This window comes from Lissotriton vulgaris, chromosome 4_1 (assembly GCF_964263255.1).
Source record: "Lissotriton vulgaris chromosome 4_1, aLisVul1.2, whole genome shotgun sequence".
In the NCBI taxonomy this organism is placed as follows: domain Eukaryota; kingdom Metazoa; phylum Chordata; class Amphibia; order Caudata; family Salamandridae; genus Lissotriton; species Lissotriton vulgaris.
Genome location: NC_141691.1, coordinates 2,090,738,935 through 2,090,757,941, shown reverse-complemented (window position 1 = coordinate 2,090,757,941; position 19,007 = coordinate 2,090,738,935). Strand labels below are relative to the sequence as shown.

The following is a 19,007-nucleotide window of genomic DNA, read 5'->3' as shown; positions in this document are numbered from 1 at the left end:
CCGTCAATCAGTTGAAGTGTGCGCGGCGCAACCAATGACAGCTTTGTAATGGATTTTTGGCCAGCCGTCGCCTCGCGACCAGAACGTAGCAGTGATGATGCGTTACGCGCTTACTGCTACGCTCTAGTCGTGTTGTGTTGTGTTGAGGAGTCAATTCTGGCCTTAGGACGCCGATGGACAGTGCTTTGTACTTGCAAGTTGCTGGCACAGACAGGCAGCTTTCAAAATTGAAAGAGGTGAGAGATAATTATGGGCATAATCATTTGCTGTATTTGTGCCCCTTTTGGTTTTGGGCCCGCTGAATCACAACGTAGAACCCTGCAGCCCCTGTGGCACACGGGAGCCTTACGCTTCCACATGGCCCCCAAACGATTCAAAGGGGCCCATTCATCCCAAGGTCAGTGAATACACGTGAGATATGGGAGACTCGGGCCCCACATCACATTCTGCAAGTAGGACCCAGGATTTTTCATTTGACCACTGACATACAGTAGGTATGCAGTTATTCGTCATGTATTTTTCATACATGGTCTATTAATGTATGTTTTAACTTTTCCCCATAGTTGTGAATAGGCAACTGTTTTAAATCTACAGCATCTAAAGTCAAAAGATGCATTTTAGTCATGGCCAGTGGAATTATGCAATTCTCTCGTCGCACTTGCCACATCACCTATCATCTGCTACATAATCTGCAAATATAAACAAATTATTTTTTTTTAATAAAAAAACAATCAAAAGCTAAGGAAACCTAGCGACGTATGTCCCTGTACAGTGGAAATCCTTTTCTTCCCAAGGGTTGACTAGTCATCTTTCATTGGTTATTGCTATACTTGGGTGTTATACAGCAACTAATAAGGTGAAATAGTTTCCCAGACAGTATTAAAATGACAAAATGATGAAGTAATTCTATCATAAAATGTGCCATATTTCGCTGCATAATATGCCTATTATTGCTAAATAATCAACCCTGCCATATGGTTTGGTCCTCCCCTGCCACATGGTTTGGTCCTCCCCTGCCACATAACTCCAGGCCTCATGATCTTAGTGCAGCAGAAAGCTGATGAGGTAGGTATATATATATATACAACATTGGCACTAAATCATTTATGATAGTGCGAAAAGAGGACATTTATTCGAGATCTTAGTTTTAGACTATATTTTGGGATGAATTATCTTTGTTATATTTAGTTTTCTATTGTTTTGCTTGCTTTTATTTGGGTGTTATTGTGAAGATTTGAGTCACTCTAGATTTCATCTGCTGTCAATTTTTGGACATTTGCGAGAGCTTCCACAAACAGACGGTAGAAATTGATGGTTGAACATGGGTGTTGGCTTGAAGTGATGGGCTAGCTTAGTCAACTCATGAGTTAGGAAGTTGACTGGTGGATTCTATTGGGACTCACCCTGAGTTTGGGGCATTGTGTAGCTAGTATGTTTTCCCAGAGGAATTTACTATGACATGAGAAGCTTGTGACAGTAACTCATTCAAATATGGGGAATTAGCTACTAGAGAAATATCTCCTCCGCAAGACACCAATGGACCTACTGAACATTTTGGTAAAGTGCATGGTCATAAGATTTTACAAGATTTTGAATGAGAATCAAGTTCAAGATTAAAATACAAATCCCCTTATATGGATTTTGAGAGCACTGGACACAATCTACAAGGATAACATGGATGGCAAAGAATAACCTGAAGGGCATTTGGTAAAAAGCACAGCCATCCTGAACTCTTTCACTCACTCACACTAAAGAGGCTGCAGGCTTCAATCACAAGGTACCTAGGAGTTGCAAAAAGTGATATGACAGAAACACTATGCAAAGGATTTCCTTTTCCCAAAAAAGTTAGTGAGAATGTGTTTATAATTAGCATATAGATTTACTCGTGTTTTTTTTTTATTTATTCCTACTCTGAGGCCATTACAAAATGCAGTATTACATATAAAAAGAAATTCATGGAAAAAGTAAAACAAAAATACGTTTTATCTTTCCATTGGCTAAATGAAAAAAACATTCTACTCATCTTTAAGTCATACCACAATAATTTGTATGTCGATTGTTAAAAGTGATGGAATGATTCCTTGAGCAGGGACCTATGGGCAGGGCCACTGGAATTATGTGATTGTGCAGGCCTGGCATTTTTCGCATCGCTATGGATTTTCTGCATTTGCCACATAATCCATTATCTTCTGCATAATCTGCAGATTTTTAAAGATGTTGTTTTTAGCTCAAATGGTTCAAAAGTTACAAAATTGCATTGACGTCTGGTGGCGCTGAGTGGAGGGTTCTTTCCTAAGGTTGACTGGTCACCCTCTGATTGCTTATTGCTATATTCAGGTGTTAAACTGGTCCCAATGAAGTGCAATCTATGTCTATGTCTAGTGTTAGCAAGCTTAAAAAATAAAAAAAATGAACTAATACTATCATATAATGTGCCGCATTATGCTGCACAGTTTGCTTTTTCTTGTTGCACAATTTAGTCAACACTGCTGAATAATTTGAATAAAAGCTTCAGCCTCAATTTTCCGCATCTACATTTTAAAGTTGTGACAAGCAAAGTCCTTCCCCTTTTCCAAAAGCTAGAAGGGCAACAGAGAAAGCGAAGTCAGTAGCTCTTTGAAGGTAGTTATTGTCTTAAAAATGTCATGTATATGCATGTAACGTGCATGGTCGAGGTAACAATCAGCGGTGATACTACATGTCTCTTGGACCTCTTTCAAGTGCTCGCCGTCCTTTATCCCCAACCCCCACCCCCCTAAGGGCGGCAATCTGAGGGATAGCCCCGGGCGCCTCAAACTCTAGCTATGACCCTGCCCGATGATTAGATTACTAACGCTCTGCAAAATTATGGTTTCCTCTTTATCTACTGACTATCTTTTTGTTTGCGTGCTTTTAAAAAGACAAAATATTTAAAATCTGTTACATCATACAAACTTTCTAATTGCCGACGATAAATGTGATCTTCCTCGATCACATAACCAGCCCCAGTGACAGCTTCCTTCAGAAAATCCGCATCTATGCAGAGAAGAGGGAACTTGAAGTCCCCGCACATGTAGAACGTGGTTTCGAGGGCAGCCACCAGGATTAGATGCCCTCCGGGCTTTAAGAGGGAGGAGACATTTTTGAGAGCGTCGCAGTAGGACTTCTTGTCTGTGACAAGCCCCTCCAAGGCGCACGCCAGGAGCAGACAGTCAGCCTGTGGATGGATGACGGGAGAGAAGGGCTCACTGCTCTTCACATCGTATTTCAGAACTCTTTTGACCTTACTTTTTAACATTTCTTGCTTCTCAATCCATGACTCACTAAAAGCAAAAGAAAACAGGATTAACATGCTTTTCATTAATGAATGACAGATATTTTGTAATGTGAAGATAATTATCTTCATGGTTCTTATATAAAATTCAATATATGTCTTCAATAGGGTCCCCCACGACCTGTGCTGTGCACTTTGTACAACTGTATTCTAGCTGCATTTTCTGCTAAGGTGGGGGAGCATCACCCCACTTTTCTAAGAGCAGTGCAAAGGAAAAATACAATGATAATAACGGAAGATTATGGTTAGGGTGGGTCGGGGCTGGGCTCTCATGACATCAGAGGGAGGAGAAGGGGTTGCTGTAGCATAAGTGTGCATAGCGGTTTGGCTGACTGTCTTGGGCCAGCCAAACCATCATGCACACTTATGTTCTCCACCGGCTGAAGTGCACAGCCTGGGTGGAGAGAATACATAGCCTCTCACCCACTGTCTGAATTAGGCCTGGGCGGTAAATTCGGTTCCGCTCGCCGAATTTGTGGAATTTGGAAAATTCTGGGTCCTGTGGAAAACACGAAATTACCCAAAATTCTGAATTCTGCGGCTTCGCGAATTTTTTTATTTGTTCACGCTCTCAAATGCCTGTTTGCAAGATATTTCCCCCCAGACCATGCAAACAGTGATTGCGAACAGTAAAAAAGCATAGTGGAATTTCTGTGTGTTAGCAGAGATTTTTTACCGTTTTGCGGACATTTGCGTAACACGATTACGCAAATCCCACTCACCCCTAGTCTGAATGCCAAGCCATGGCACTCAGACCAATGACGGTGCTGCTGTCATGCTTATGACAGCAGCGTCGCAATTGGCTAGGGGAGTCTTGGAGCATGGGTGCAGCTTGAAGCCAAGAAAATAGTGAGGACGGAGAAGAGGTGGCGGCTGGTAACCGGCGACCAGCAGTTAAGTCTTTTTTACCTTTATTTTTCTACCCCCCACTGCTCCCCTTCACCACTGATCCCTACCAGCTTCCATTGCTCTATTCTCTAGCTCAATCTCTGGTGTATGAACTCGTCATGTATATGTTCTTGCATTTCTGCCTCCCTGGCTTTTCATTAAACATGCAGTTTTGCCATTTTTGGAGTTAGTTCTTTTCTTGGCATAAGGGGCATTGTGCACATTTAGACGCACTAATAACTGCAATGTGAACAAGATCCATAGTTTGTGAAATGTGGTCATTGCCAGATAGATTTGCAGTCAACGCTTCATTGCTCTGCATTACATAATATTAAATCCAGTTTGTGGGTGTGGGCATCTCACTTGCTGGCAGTCAACTCTCCATGTAACTTAAAAAATCTCAGTTTCTCAAGCTTTGTCTGGTGACTTTGTGGACTAATGCGCTGACTGTAGGGGTCTGTGTTTGACCTTATGGTCAAACGTTCAAATCCGAGTGGGTCCATTCGACATTTCATCTTTCTTTAGACAACAAAATGAGGTTCAAAGAGTTGCTTAACAATAAACATCTATTATTCACCATCAAGATACGCTTGGGTGAAAGTGCTCTTTCCAAATGCACGTTATGTTATCCATGCACGAAACAGCAAGGGCCACCAACCCAAGGGAAACCTCCATCAATTGAAGTGGCACTCATTCACAGAACAGAAACTCATGTCAGTGTAAGACTTTTAGATATAAACAATTCTCAACCTTTCAATGTTTGTCAGCACAAGTGAAGTCTACAAATCTGAGGCATATCAAATTTAAAACCAGTTGTCAACCACTTAGTGATAACATTCTCTTTGCAGAACAAAAACAAAACAAATTGTAATTGTTTAGCCGTTAGAGTTCAATATATAGTGTATTAGTAGTATGTGCTTATCTTTTCCACATGGGTTAGTTATGTTAAGGTTATTCATGTTGTGTTCTTAAGATCTCTTGCGTTTACTGTAATGTTTTGAAAAGGATAGATTAATTGAAGTTGCTTTGTAAAGTGAAGATGTGAGATGTAATTACTCAGGCAAAATATGTGTCTGTACTGTATAAATGAGGGAACAGGTTTGAAAAGATGTTGGGGGCCAGAAGTAGTCAGAGACGTTTGAGATGAACTAGAGAGTAGAGGGAGGGCCAGGGTTTAAAAGGAAAACACGTTTTCCCAATGACTGAAAATTAATGTATAAATATATTTAAATGGTTCTCAAAATATCTAATCAAAAAACAGAAGGTGCCTCAGTTCTTGTGAATGCTTTTAGAGGCAAAACCCTAGGATCCAAAGCTTTAAATGTTATAGCATAATCCTGAACAAAGTAAAACACATATTTGAAGTAAAGGTTGCATTCTTTGTGGAGGAAATGACTCTGTGAATAACTATCATAGAAAGTTAAAAAAATTGTAAAACAAAACTCACTCAGCACCATGTATTCCAGACATCACAATTGAACACTGTGACACATTGTCCTGATTACTACAGTGTGTTATGTGGCTAGCATTTTAGCTATTTTGTTAATTTAGCCTAATTTCTTAATGGTGCTTTGTACATGTTTTTCTATTGCGCGAATGGTCCTTGCATGCATTTATTCCTGATAGGCATTGTCACCTAATAGGCTGCACAGTTAGGTCAAGGATCATGAAAAATGAAAACAGTTACTTAATGTATTGTTGGTTTTAAAATGCTTTGCACACCTAAATTAAGCCTGACTGTTTGCAGCCAATTACCAAGGGAGGAGCAAAGGAATAATTTATTGAGATCTTAACTGGACCTTTTATTGTGCTTGTGGCTACATTACTAGTCGTAGGTACCTGCTTACTCCTAATAATTTATTTATTTATACATTTGTAGAGTGCATGGTTACACCGCAGGTGTGTTCCCACGCTAGTAGCTGAAAGAAAATAGCAGACACTAGGGCTGAGCTTCCTTCAGGATCGGTATTCCTAAACTAGGTCTGTCAAAGGAGGTGCATGGATACAAGTAATCAACTGGTGGGAAAAGCCATGCCTTCAGCTTTCTTCGTAAAGTCGTTTCACTGGGCTCTGTTCTTATTTCAACTGGAAGAGTATTCCATGGTTTGGCTGCCAGGAATCAGAAGGAGCGACCGCCCATCTTTGCTTTTTTGATTCTAGGAATGCTTACTAATGCTTTACCTCCGGATCTCAGGTTCCTGCTAGGTGTGTAGGTTGCTATCATAGTTTAAAGGTCCTTTATTTGCCTGAAAATGAAGGCAATGTCTTGAACAGTATTCTCTTTTCGGCTGGCAGCCAGTGCAATCTGGCTAAGACTTTAGATATGGACGTTCTTTTTGGTAGATTCAGCACTAGGTGGTCTGCTGTGTTTTTTATTGATTGCAGTTCCATGACTCTTTTTGTTAGATGCACCTACGTTTAGGACAGTGCCGTAGTCAGTTTGAGAGGTGACCACAACATGTACTATAGTTTTCCTGGCATAGACAGGTAATAGGTCAAGGACTTTCCTCAGTTTTTTTAGTGTCCCAACACATTACCTTTGACTTTCCGAATCTGACTCTCAAATTTCAAATTGGAATCATGCAAGACTCCTTGTTTTTGACTACTGTCTTGGGAGTTGGAAGTTGGCTTAGAGTCTCAGGCCACCATGCTGACACCAGAGGGATTGCGTTTTTCCCACTATCATTACCCATGTTTTTCTGCTGTTCAATAGCAGACGATGATTAGACATCCATGCTGTGACATCCTCCATGTATTTGGAGAAACGATGAGCGGTAATTCCTGGGTTTTGGGGACAATGTGATGATACGCTGCTTGTCGTCAGCATAGGAAACAATAGACACCTTATGACCTTCCAAGATGGTGGCCAGCGAACCCATGTATAAGGTAAACAATGTGGGGCTTAAGTTTGAACCCTGGGGAACTCCCTGGAGCAGGGGAAAGGTTTTGAAAGTATGTGCATCTTGTGTGACCTGGTAACCTTGTAACGATAGGAAGGACATCATCCATTGCATCACCATACCCCTGATTCCACTTGTTTCTAGTCTTCATCCGCTTGCTGTCTTAGGGTTTCGGTACTCAGGAGGAGGGCTATCTCCATAGAATGAGCAGCTCGAAAACCTGATTGTGAGGGGTGCATTAGATTATTTTTATCGTAATGATTGGTCAGCTGTATGTTCACAGCTTTTTCTGCTATTTTTGCAAAAAAAATGTAGCAGTGAGATAGGGCGTAGTTTCTCTAGTATACAGCTTTTCCTTAAAGGGCGGACCATAGCTTGTTTCTATAATAAACCACGTTCCATTACATAGTTATTCCTGTAAATTGCAGGTACGCATTAAATAAAACCTTAACTACACATAAGCTCCACAATAGTGATGGAGAGTCAGGTCTATATGCAGTTTTGCCTGCATATAGACCTGATGAATAATTAGAAATTCCTTTAACATACCAGGAACTTTAGCTTTAGAAGGCTATGCGCCTTTTTCTATTCCACATATATGACAGCAGTGTGACATGCTTGCTCTGTTAAACTCTTTAGTTAGACTATATTGATATCTATGGTAGTATGTTCTACGTACAATACCTACTGCCCCAGCAAGGGCTTCTCAAGCTGTACAGGCACAATTGGCCTTGCTTGCAATAAGGCCTATAACTATTAATGCCATTATATGTAAAGTCCTAACCAGGCGGGAAGAAAATCCATTTTGGATTGCAAAAAAACAAATTAGCTTGAAGCAGTATTTCCTCCATATGGAACCCCATGATCAATTCTGAATTTTAACTAAGTGTCTTCCACGTAGTATGGTTCCCCCTCTGGGGGTGGCAACATGTGTGTTATTGTTTTTACAGCTATATATACCACCACTCACAGTACTCCATCCATTGTTGGCTGAACATGGAGGTGACACTGATCTCGATTTGTGGATGTAACTCATTGGCAACTTTGCCACAGTGACCATAATTAATTTAGGCAATACTATGTGGGAAGCAGCTGCTTTGATGAAATGCCAATGGCTTTCTACAGTTTCAGTGGCAAACCCGGAACACAAGCTTCCTAAAATTATTTCTGAAACCTATACCAGTATAGGTCATGACACTCTGGGAACCAGACCTAATAACCCACAAATAAAAAGCAAATTGGATGGCAAAGATACTGAGAAGACACCGGAGTCTTCTAGTAAATGCTGGGATGAAAATAACGTAAAAACAAACATAGTGGATCTTCGCAACCCGAGTCTACAGAAACATGTTGCGAGTTACTTAACCGTGATACACTTAAACAATCAGATAGTTATCAGTATTCTGATACACGTCCTTCTCATTCATTGCAGAACTCTTCAGAAGGACAGTCAGAGAGAAAGGGACGAGGTGACTGCAGACAGGAGGACTATGTGAATCTGAACATAGACTAATTCCTCTTTTCTGATATCATTATAAAAAAGGAAGATAACCTTCCACAACAGAAAGCATAATTTAAAAGGAAGAAAGTGGCTGGAATTTCGACTAAATATGCCACAAATACTCAAAAGTCTTCTTTTGAATAAGATGTGTGTGAGAACATGTTCAACAGCGCAGCATGGGTCACCATAGTTACCCAGACGCTTCAAGAGTTTTTGGTGGTGAGGCCAACTGATGTGATAACTATGTTCAAGTAGAAACTCCAGATCAGAAGATTAGTCCTCTTGACATACAATTTGAGGGTGATATACCATGTAATATTAAAGTTATATTCTGAAATTTTTTTTACAATTAACTATGACATGCTCCTGGCTGAGACAGATTGGCAACATAAGTTTGTTTGTTATAAAAGTGGCAGATGGAGACAATGCAATCATGCCTTCCTTTTCTGTTTTTGTTCCCTAAGATGTTAACAGCATATGCTACAGAATGGGTTCTTGCTCAAGCCCCGCTATAATATCGCAACAAGGCAAGCTGGGATAAGGATTACCCTCATTTTGTTATACCTATATGGTCCATCCCTCAAGTACAAGCACATTACCCTAATAAACATAAGAATAAACACCATGTTAGGGAGATTATACCACTGTTAGACTATCAAGGTGTGATTGGGCCTTGTGTCTCCCCCATGAATTATCCACTATTTCATGTGCTTTAACCAGATCATTCCTATTGTATAGCCTTAGATTACAAACCATTAAACAGTCACACACACACTCTTGAGGTTCTGTAATTATTGGAATTCGCTGAACATGGATATAAATTCAATTTTCCCAGGTCTAAACTTGCTTTCCTCAGTTTCCTATTAGTGGGATATGAGTTCTCAAATGAAGACAAAAGCATAGCATCACATTTCTATAGGAAATGTGCTCTCTTACAAACACCACATACATTGAATTAGCTTCCATCTCTTTTGGGCTTTATCAACTTTGAAAGAACATACATATTAAATTATGCACAATGGTTCAATTGTTGTAAAATTTAATATGTTGAGATGTTTCTAATAAATATTGGACTCCTGAAAAAACTACTATTCCTAGAAACTTACAGACTGACAGGCTTGAGGCTAAACATTTGCACACTTTGTTTACACTAACAACTTGGTAATCTGCAAAACCCACAAGTATTATTCAGTGAAGGTGAAACATTGCCGATTGTTTGTAAATAACATGTATATTCCAGTGTGAAAATGCATTTTCAATTGACAGAATATATTTTGACTGTATTCCAAACAGCTGTACAAAAGGAATTGGCTCAGGGGAAACAAATAATTGTGATAACTCCAGTTCCAGCTTTAGAGACTGTCACCAAGACCAATGTTCCTAATGTTAAATCGTAACATCCAAGATGGATCTTGTGGGTCACTTTCTTGACAGCTACAGATGTAGATTGTCGTTTAGATTCCATCTTACTAACACAGCAATTTCCCCGGTATGAACAAAAATACTGTATGTGTAGTTAAAGTTTGCCTTTATATGAATATGATTTTATAATCTATTCTGTTAGTTCAATCCAGCCCTCGGTTGGTGCTAAGTGCAAATATTCAGCAGCATGTGCTTTGCTGAAGGGTGTCATGAAAGATGGTTTATTTCAGGCACAAAAAATATATACAGAAACTTTAGAACACTGTACTGCTCAGCTGGCTGAATTGAAGGCTTTGGTTCTAGCACTACAACATACAGATCCTGAATTCCTCACACTGACAGTGTGTGATTTCTTTTACTGTGTCTATGCCTTTATTGACAATATACTTAACTCCTGCTTGAATGGATTCACAAATTCTAAAGGAAAGGCTATCTAGCATAACGTGCTAAGGGGCAACGTTGCAGCATTAAAGGATGCTTTTGCCACAGGCTTATGTTATTCATACCTGGAGTCATCAATGTGGTGGTTCACAACATTACATGGAATTCTTTGGCTGCTGAAGCTGACAGGGCAGCTGCTCAGACAGTTTTAGTACCTGTGATTACTAATTCATGAACGAGAATTGATGTTGACATCATGGCTGCGATCAGTGCTTCGGCTTGTGGTGAGTTCTTGCCTAAAGGCTATTCAGCAAAACAGGCCTATTTATTTAGTCCTCAAAATCCCAGAGCCCACATTTCTGGGGTGGGTTGATCGAGATATACTTAACAGGGACCGCAAGTTAGAGTTAATACTAGCGCATTAATAGTGGCATTAGTGTCTGTCCATGCTGGTGTTGTGGCTATAGTTTCTTTACAACACAGTTAAGATACTAGTGGCAGGATCTTTCCAAACAGAATAAAAATTATGTCCTTAGTTGTGACACTTGTCGGAAAACTAAAACTTCCACTGCTGCTAGCCCACCACAGACACATCTTTTAATTTCCAACACGCCTTACAATGTGTCTAAGTAGATCATTACAGACCACTTCATTTGGATAATGCATTTAAATCTATCTTATTGGCTGTTGATTCTTGTTCTCACTTGCTATGGGCTTGGCCACAGCAATCAGCTGACGCTCTAACTCTTAATAAAGATTTGCAAGTCTTTGTAGGTACATATGCAGAAGCAACACTCTATTCAGACCAGGCTCTAACTTTGACCGCTAAGGCTAATGGGGATACTATGGCCTTCCTGTGTATTGTTGTGCATTAATCCGTCCCCTATCATCCTGAGGGAAATTTGATAATGGAGCTGAAGAACCGTGACTTAAAGCACAACTAGAGTATTAGGTTTAGGTCGTAGTTGGATCCATCACCTGTATGGAGTCCAGAGAGAATTAAATAATCTGCCTAGTAGATCTTTGAGTGACCTAATACCCCACAAACTTCTCTTTAAGGTTCAGATGCATGTTCCAGATCTTAATCCTAATATTGGCTGGAGATGTGTCCTTTGACATCAATGAACGTTTCACTGCTTTACTGCTTTACAAGACTTCAGAGATGAGCACTCCAACTTGAATTCTAAACGTTCTGCTATGGTAGAAGTGAAGGAGCAACCAGAAATTTCTGGCTGGATTCCTAATGTTGGGTATCTAGTCCAGTAGATCATTGCTGACAGAAACGAGTTTGCCTGTCCTTGCAGTTCAAGTTACTCGAACTGTGATTTTGCCACCGCTCACTGGTTGTAAACATAGACTTGTTTCAATTGATTTGATCAAGCTACACTATATGTCTATTATATGGTTCCCAGTGTAAAAAGTAGTACTGCATATTAGGATGACAGGACTTCATAATGCATGGACTGAATATGTCTACATTATCAGGGACTGTTCTCTGCTGGGATAGTAGGTGATTTTGGCAACCTCAAACATGAAACTCTGACCCCCAAGGGAATTTTGTGGAAACAATCTCACCCCTTTTGTTGTTTACTCATACATGCCTTTGGTAACACAAGAAAGGTACAAATAACATTTTCAAAAAATTTATTGAAACAATCATAATCTTGTATAGACTGAATGAACTGTGATTATTAGGCAGGTAAAACAAAGCAATTTAACCAGCATAATGAACTTGGTGAAAAGAATGAATAGTCAAATCATGGCATCTGATTCATATATATATTCATGCCTTGCAATACCTCTATTCTGAGAGCCTAGTATGTGTAACCTAGGACTGCGGTTTTAGGTTAGCCTAAAACCCCATACCTGGATGAAGTAGTCTTGAGTAGGATTGGCAATCCCCCTCTGCAGGATCAGGATAGCAGATCAGCATTAACAGAACTGCTTGTGGAACACAGCATTAGAACCGGACCATTGTGTCTGGTGCGCTCCTCTGACTCTTAAAGGGACAGTGCACTGTTTATATAATATATCTATTGTGTTAAAGGTACAGCTCTGATGCAATGATGTGCCTAGATGTTAGAAGCTGTCTCTGAGGGAGCAACGTAACCTCTAGGAAATCTTGTACAGTTCTTAGTTTTGAACTAAGTGTACATATGTCACAGGCTTTCTAAAATCAAGCAACATGTGTAGCAGCGTCTTTTAAGAATAATATTGTGTAAGTAAAATATGTAAAAACAATCTAGCTAAAACAAAGTCTGCTAAAATGTGTAAAATATCAAATTAAAAAGAAGAACCAAAGTGGGTCCAAGAGGGCCTTACTAGACTCTCCCCGTGGCCATGAAAAGAATCTGCTTCTGCATAAACTTGGCCTACAAATATTAATAAATATTTTTATATTCACAAATCAAGCAAACTAAAACTATTTAAAAATATGTCAATTAAAATGTTTTATAAAAAGAAAATAAATGTTTAAAAAAACTATTTATAAAACAAGGCTTGAATTTAAAAGTATAAGAGGCTCCCAAGAAGCTATCCATGTTTCCATTGCCAAGGAAACAAAGATGGACTCCGCAGACAATATTTTCACAATAGCCTCGTACACTAGTTCCAAAGAACAAACGTGGTCAGCACCCTCAGGCACAGCTGAAGGCACGTTATCAGGCAGAGTGCCCGTACATGAAAAGCCAGGACCCAGAAACTCAGGAGCTGAAGTATCCATATGACAGGAGAAGAATGGCTCACGCTAGGCATTATGAAGCAATGGAATTCTCATGGGACAACTCTGACAATTGGTCCTCATTGGACGGATAAGCAGATCTATATCCATAGATTGTACTAATTGCATTACAACGCAGAGGTTGATTTCACAGTCAAAAGGGCACCACAGACAGAAAAACACAGGCTGAACGCAGGTAGACCACCCTGGTCTAAAGGACACAAACCAGTCATTGTTCAGTAAATGATGCATAGAAACTCCAAAAAGCTGTATCAAGCATTCACAACGCAGCTGGACCTGCAGCATATCCATCTAGTGATGAGGTAGCCTTGTGTAATGGGGTGCATCTGCTCTATCAGAGGACACCTCTCAGGTATCAAGTGCAAACTCTGAATGTAAGGCTATCGTAAAGAATGCTGAACACAAGGAACACAGAAACTCACAGCCAAGAAATGTCTCCGCTGATCACAGGGATAGGAAGGCTGAGTATGATACAAACCGGCAGACACACATACCCCACTCAGTGACCCACAAGGAAGATCCCCAAACAGGAGCAAACCAAGAGAGACATTGCTAAATTGTTCCAACACAATTGAATAAGACCACCCTTGGGAGGGCTGCGCTGGCCGGGAACATGCAAAGGACACGGGTCTTAAAGGAGTCTCCACCCCAAATAGCCCAATAGCCCCAGTAGCATCAGAGGCCAAGGAGGATGGCAGCAACCAGACCTTAGGGAATGCCACTATTGCCACTGGATAGGCCACATGGCAGACCAATGCTAGTTAAAAGCATATCATGAACAGAGATCGATGGGCCAGGGTCAGCCACCACATATCCTAATCTCCAGAATCAAGCTCAGAGAAACCCAAATATACCTGATTTTCAGCTGCAGGGAAGCCAGTCCGTTGCCGTACACTCGCAACAGGGATCAGGTAGTTGTACAAATATGTGGAAGCAGCAACTGCAGACAGTAAACTCAGCCCAACAGTGACTGGGGTCACAGCCTCAGCAGGGAGAGTTAACTGTTTGGGGAGGTAATGCCTTCACACAAACAAAGAGTCCAAATGAACAGTAAGATAAAACCCCAGAGTGAAATACCACCCATTTGCCCACATTCCAAGAATGAACTGTACCAGTAACCAAAGGAATGGCCAATGAGACAACAATGGGAATGCAGACTTTTACTTGTATCTGGGAATTCAGGGCTCCTATATGTGTTTTGCTGATCGGGTATCCCAAGTAAAGTTTGCCATTAAGGGCGCCTGTGGGAGGCAAGCCCCAATCTGCTTTTGACCTCCCTGGGGCTGGGTTATCTGATGAGGGGGTGGGACAGCTCTTAAACTACGTACTTAAAAAACAGGCATCCAGGTACCCGATTCCAAGGTCAAATGGGGTGGGTTCCACTTACTAAGTCAAAAGGTCCCCATTCTCAGGCATTTGGGCCAGTACCCATGTTTCCATCAAGATGTGGAACCGCAGATCCAAGCACGAATAAAAAGGCTTGGTCAAAGGGAAAGTCAGGTCCTTGGGAGAGGGGAGGCTGCAAAGTCCATCACAGCTCCAGGCAAGAGTAAAACATAGACTGAGTACACCCCCATATCAGGCCTAGCAATTGTCCAAAGCACCAGGCCTCACATACACCATCCAAAGAAAGCAGTAAGCCCCAACCTCAGGCACCACAAAATGGCAATCAGGAGTATATGGGAGCCACAGAACAACTTTCTGACCCACTGTGCCTCATGATAAGTGAAATAGCAGATCGTGAAAGATCTAAGAACATGCCCAAAACCCACCAAAAATAGCCCAAAGTTAGCCACAAAAGAGAAGACTCTAGGTAAAGGATGTAACTGAGATATCTGGCACCACAAGGGAGGGGCATGTTGCACACTGCATGCCGAGAGATACGTGATATTGGGACACATTCCTACCACCACACAACACTCAACAACAGGCCCCTTCCTTGTTTAGTTCCGTGCACGAGTAGGTGGAAAACAACCCACACCATTGGTGCCCCAAGGCACACATCAGAGGAGACAGGGTCTCAGGAAACTGGTGACACACATAAAACCTCAGATAAAAACAAATAAATCCATCCCCATAATCACAAGGGCACTCCTAAAAACAAATGCAAACATTGAAAGTGCAATGACGCATAAAGTAGATTAAATCGGCCCGATTAACCATAAGCATTCCGGTGCCTCACTAAAAGAGTGTGTAAATGGGGTGTGGAGAACACACCCATGGGGGAACTACAGAGCCCTGAAGAAAAGTATTATTAACCATGATGCACATGCAATGTTTTTTTTAAATTAACAAACAAACCAAGATCTTACCCAACAGGTCTGCAATCGAACCACCAAGTGCACCACCTGTCAGCTGACATATCAACACCACAGTGCAAATTTAAAGAAAATGAAATACAACTTACAAAACTGTATGGGATATTTTTGATTGAAAACACCTGATAACCACAGGACCACAGACATCTCCCATAGAACCATATCTGAGACTTCAATGTTTAATCTCAAGTTATGATTTTTCGCACTTTTATGCATCTTCTGTCTAGTGCTACAGCATCTATTTGTTGCCCCGGATATGCATGGCAAAATGGAGTCTGTCACAGCTCTTGCATATGGATCTCTGTCATGTTGCGTAGGATCTGTCTCATGTCACTTCTAATTACCTCAACCCAAATCCTAGCATTCGACATGCACTACACAGCACCCTTTTATGCAACACATGGTCTATACCGGGATCAACAAGTCTCCGCTCTGTAAGCTGCAGGCCGTACAGAATACTGCAGCCAGACTCGTCCTCTGCATCCTTTAACACAAACACATCACCCAACACCTGGGGGACCTCCACTAGCTCCCCGTTGAGAAGCCAGTTACTTTTAAGATAGTCACCCATGCCTCCATATGCCTCCAAAACACTGTATCCCAAGATCTATACATGTGAATCTCCTTCCACTTACCCCATACATAAACCTCCAATCCGCCGCCCTTGCTCTCGCCGAAACCCAGCGCATCCACAGAGCCATAACGGGTAGAAGAACCTTCTCCTACATCACGGCCAAGACCTGGAACAGGCTCATAATCTTCATCAGATGCACCACCTCCCTGAACAGCTTGAGGAAGACGCTAAAAGTGTATTTTTTCAGTGAATTTCTAAGGTTTTTTAAATGCGAAATGTGCCGAAAGAGGAAGAAAGGCGCAGAAAGAAGCAAGAGAAATTCAGAAAGTGGCAACTGAAGTCCAGAAAGACGAAGAAAGGTACAGAAAAAAGCAAGAGATGTGCACAAAGAATCAACAGAGGAGCAGAAAGAGGCCTTGTTGCAAAGTCATCCTGTGCCCCCAACTTTTTGCTGACGGGTACTAGTGGTAACTGACCCTGACTAACCAGGCCCGGAGCCAGTGATATGATGTAAGACACTTAGAATGCAGTGAAAACACCAACATACACTAGTGTACACTTAGGGTTGCGGTACCCCTGTGATTGGCATGACTACCCCTGTATGGCCCTAGTACATAGTAGGGCAGGGGATTAACACTACCTCTAATTAAGAGGTGCAGAAGAAGGTGAGAGAAGTGCAGAAGGAAGCACCAAAGGTGCCAAAAAAGGCAAGAGAGGTGTAGAAAAAAGCAAGTGAAGTGCAGAAATAAGCAATAAATAGGCAAGTGAGGTACATAAAGGTACAACAGGGGTGCAGCAAGAAGCAAATCAGGGGCAGGGAGAAGCATGGAAGCAACAGTGATGCAAAAAAGGCAAGAGAAGTGAGTGAAGAAGCAACAGAGGTGCAGATAGAGGCAAGAGAACTGCACAAAAAGGCAAGAGAAGTGCAGAACATAGCAACAGAGGTGCCGAAACAGGCAAGATAAGTTCAGAAAAAAGCAAGTGATGTGCAGAAATAGGCAAAAGAGGTAGATAAAGAGACATCAGGGGTGCAGAAAGAAGCAAGACAAGTGCAGAATTATGCTTGAAAGTGCAGAATGAAGCAACAGGGTGCAGAGAGAGGCACGAGAGAGGCACGAGTAGGGTAGAAAGATGCAAGTGAGGTGCTTAAAGAGCCTGCAGAGGTGCAAAAAGAGGCAAGAAAGGTGCAGAAACAGGCAGGAGAATTGCACAAAGAGGCAAGGGAATTGCTGAAAAAATCAACAGAGGTGTACAAAGAAGCAAGAACAGTGCAGAAAGAGGCAAGTGAGAGGCAAAAACAGGCAAGAAGGGTACAGAAAAAGGGAAGACGAGTGCAGAAATAGACAGCGAGGTGCTGAAAGAAGCAAATGAGGAGCAGAAACAGGCAACAAACGCGCAGAAAGAGGGAAGAGAGGAGCAGAAAAAGGCAAGAAAATTGCAAAAAGAGGCAAACGAGGTACATAAAGAGATAGCAGGATTGCAGAAAGAAGCAATACAAGTGCTGAAAAAAGCATGGAAAGTGCAGGATGCAGCAACAGGGGTGCAAAAACAGACAAGAGAGTGCTGAAATAGGCAAGAGAAAGAAAGAAGCAACAAGGATGTAGAAAGAAGCAATAAAAGTGCAGAAAGAGGCAAGTGAGATGCAAAAACAGGCAGGAAAAATACAGAAAGAGGGAAGACGTGTACAGAGAAGGACAAGAAGGGTGCAGAAAGAAGCAAATGAGGTACAGAAAGAGGCAACAAACATGCAGAAAGAGGGAAGAGAGGTGCAGAAAAAGGCATGAAAAGTACAGAAAGAGGCAAACAAGGTACATAAAGAGACAACAGGGGTGCAAAAAGAAGCAAGACAGGTGCAGAAATAATCATGGAAAGTGCAGAGTGAAGAAACAGGGGTGCAGAAAGAGGCAAGAGAAGAGCAGAAACAGACAAATGAAGTGCACAGAGAGGCAAGAGAATTGATGAAAGAAGCAACAGAGGTGTAGAAAGAAGCTAGCAAATTGAAGAAAGGGGCAAGTGAGATGCAAAAACAGGCAAAAAAGGTACAGAAGGAGGGAAGACGAGTGCAGAAAGAGACACCTGGGGTGAAGAAAAAAGCAAATGAGGTGCAGAGAGAGGCAACAGATATGCAGAAAGAGGGAAGAGAAGTGCAGAAAAAGGAAAGAGAAGAGCAGAAAGAGGAAAAAGAGGTTCATAGAGAGACAACGGGGTACATAAAGAAGCAAGACAGGTGCAGAAAGAAGCATGGAAAGTACAGAATGAAGCAAAAGGCTGCAGAAAGAGGCAAAAGAAGTGCAGAAACATGCAAGAGAAGTGCACAGAGAGGCAAGGGAATTGCTGAAAGAAGCAACAGAAGTGTAGAAAGAAGTAAGAAACTGCAAAAAGAGGCATTGGAGATGCAAAAACAGGCAGGAAAGGTATTAGAAGTGGGAAGGCAAGTGCAGAAAGAAAAAAACAGGGGTGCAGAAAGAAGCAAATGAGGTTCAGAAAGAGGCAACAGCCGTGCAGGAAGAGGGACGAGAGGTGTAGAAAAAGGCAAGAATAGGGCAGAAAGGGGCAGAAGAGGTACATAAAGAGATAACAGAAGCTGGACAGGTGGTGAACTAGCCGTGGAATGTGCAGAAAGAGGCACAAGAAGTGTAGAAAGGAGCAAGTGAGGTGCAGAAAGAGCCAACAGGGTTGTAAAAAGAGGCGAGAGGGGTGCAGACACAGGCAAGAGAAGTGGACAAAGAGGCAATGAAGCAAGAAAAGTGCAGAAAGAGGCAAGTGAGATGCAATAACAGGCAGGAAAGTTACAGAAAGAGAGACGACAAGTGCAGAAAGAGAAAACAGAGGGTCAGAAAGAAGCAAATGAGGTGCAGAAAGAGGCAACAGACATGCAGAAAGAGGGAAGAGAGGTGCAGAAAGTATAAGAGATTTGCAGAATGAGGTCAAGAGAAGTGCAGAAAAAGAACGAAATGTGCAGAAAGAAGG

The 19,007-nt window shown here is 41.6% G+C and overlaps 1 protein-coding gene across 1 annotated transcript in view; it reads right to left on the bottom strand.

Annotated features, from left to right (window-relative positions):
* Positions 1-725: 725 nt before the first annotated feature.
* Positions 726-19,007, bottom strand: part of LOC147725099 (indolethylamine N-methyltransferase-like) — a 39,744-nt gene continuing 21,462 nt past the window's right edge. Inside the window, exon 3 of the mRNA XM_086966540.1 lies at positions 726-3,302. Coding sequence (XP_086822666.1) covers positions 2,864-3,302 — 439 coding nt within the window. The 3' untranslated portion in view covers positions 726-2,863. The remainder of the gene's footprint in view (positions 3,303-19,007) is intronic.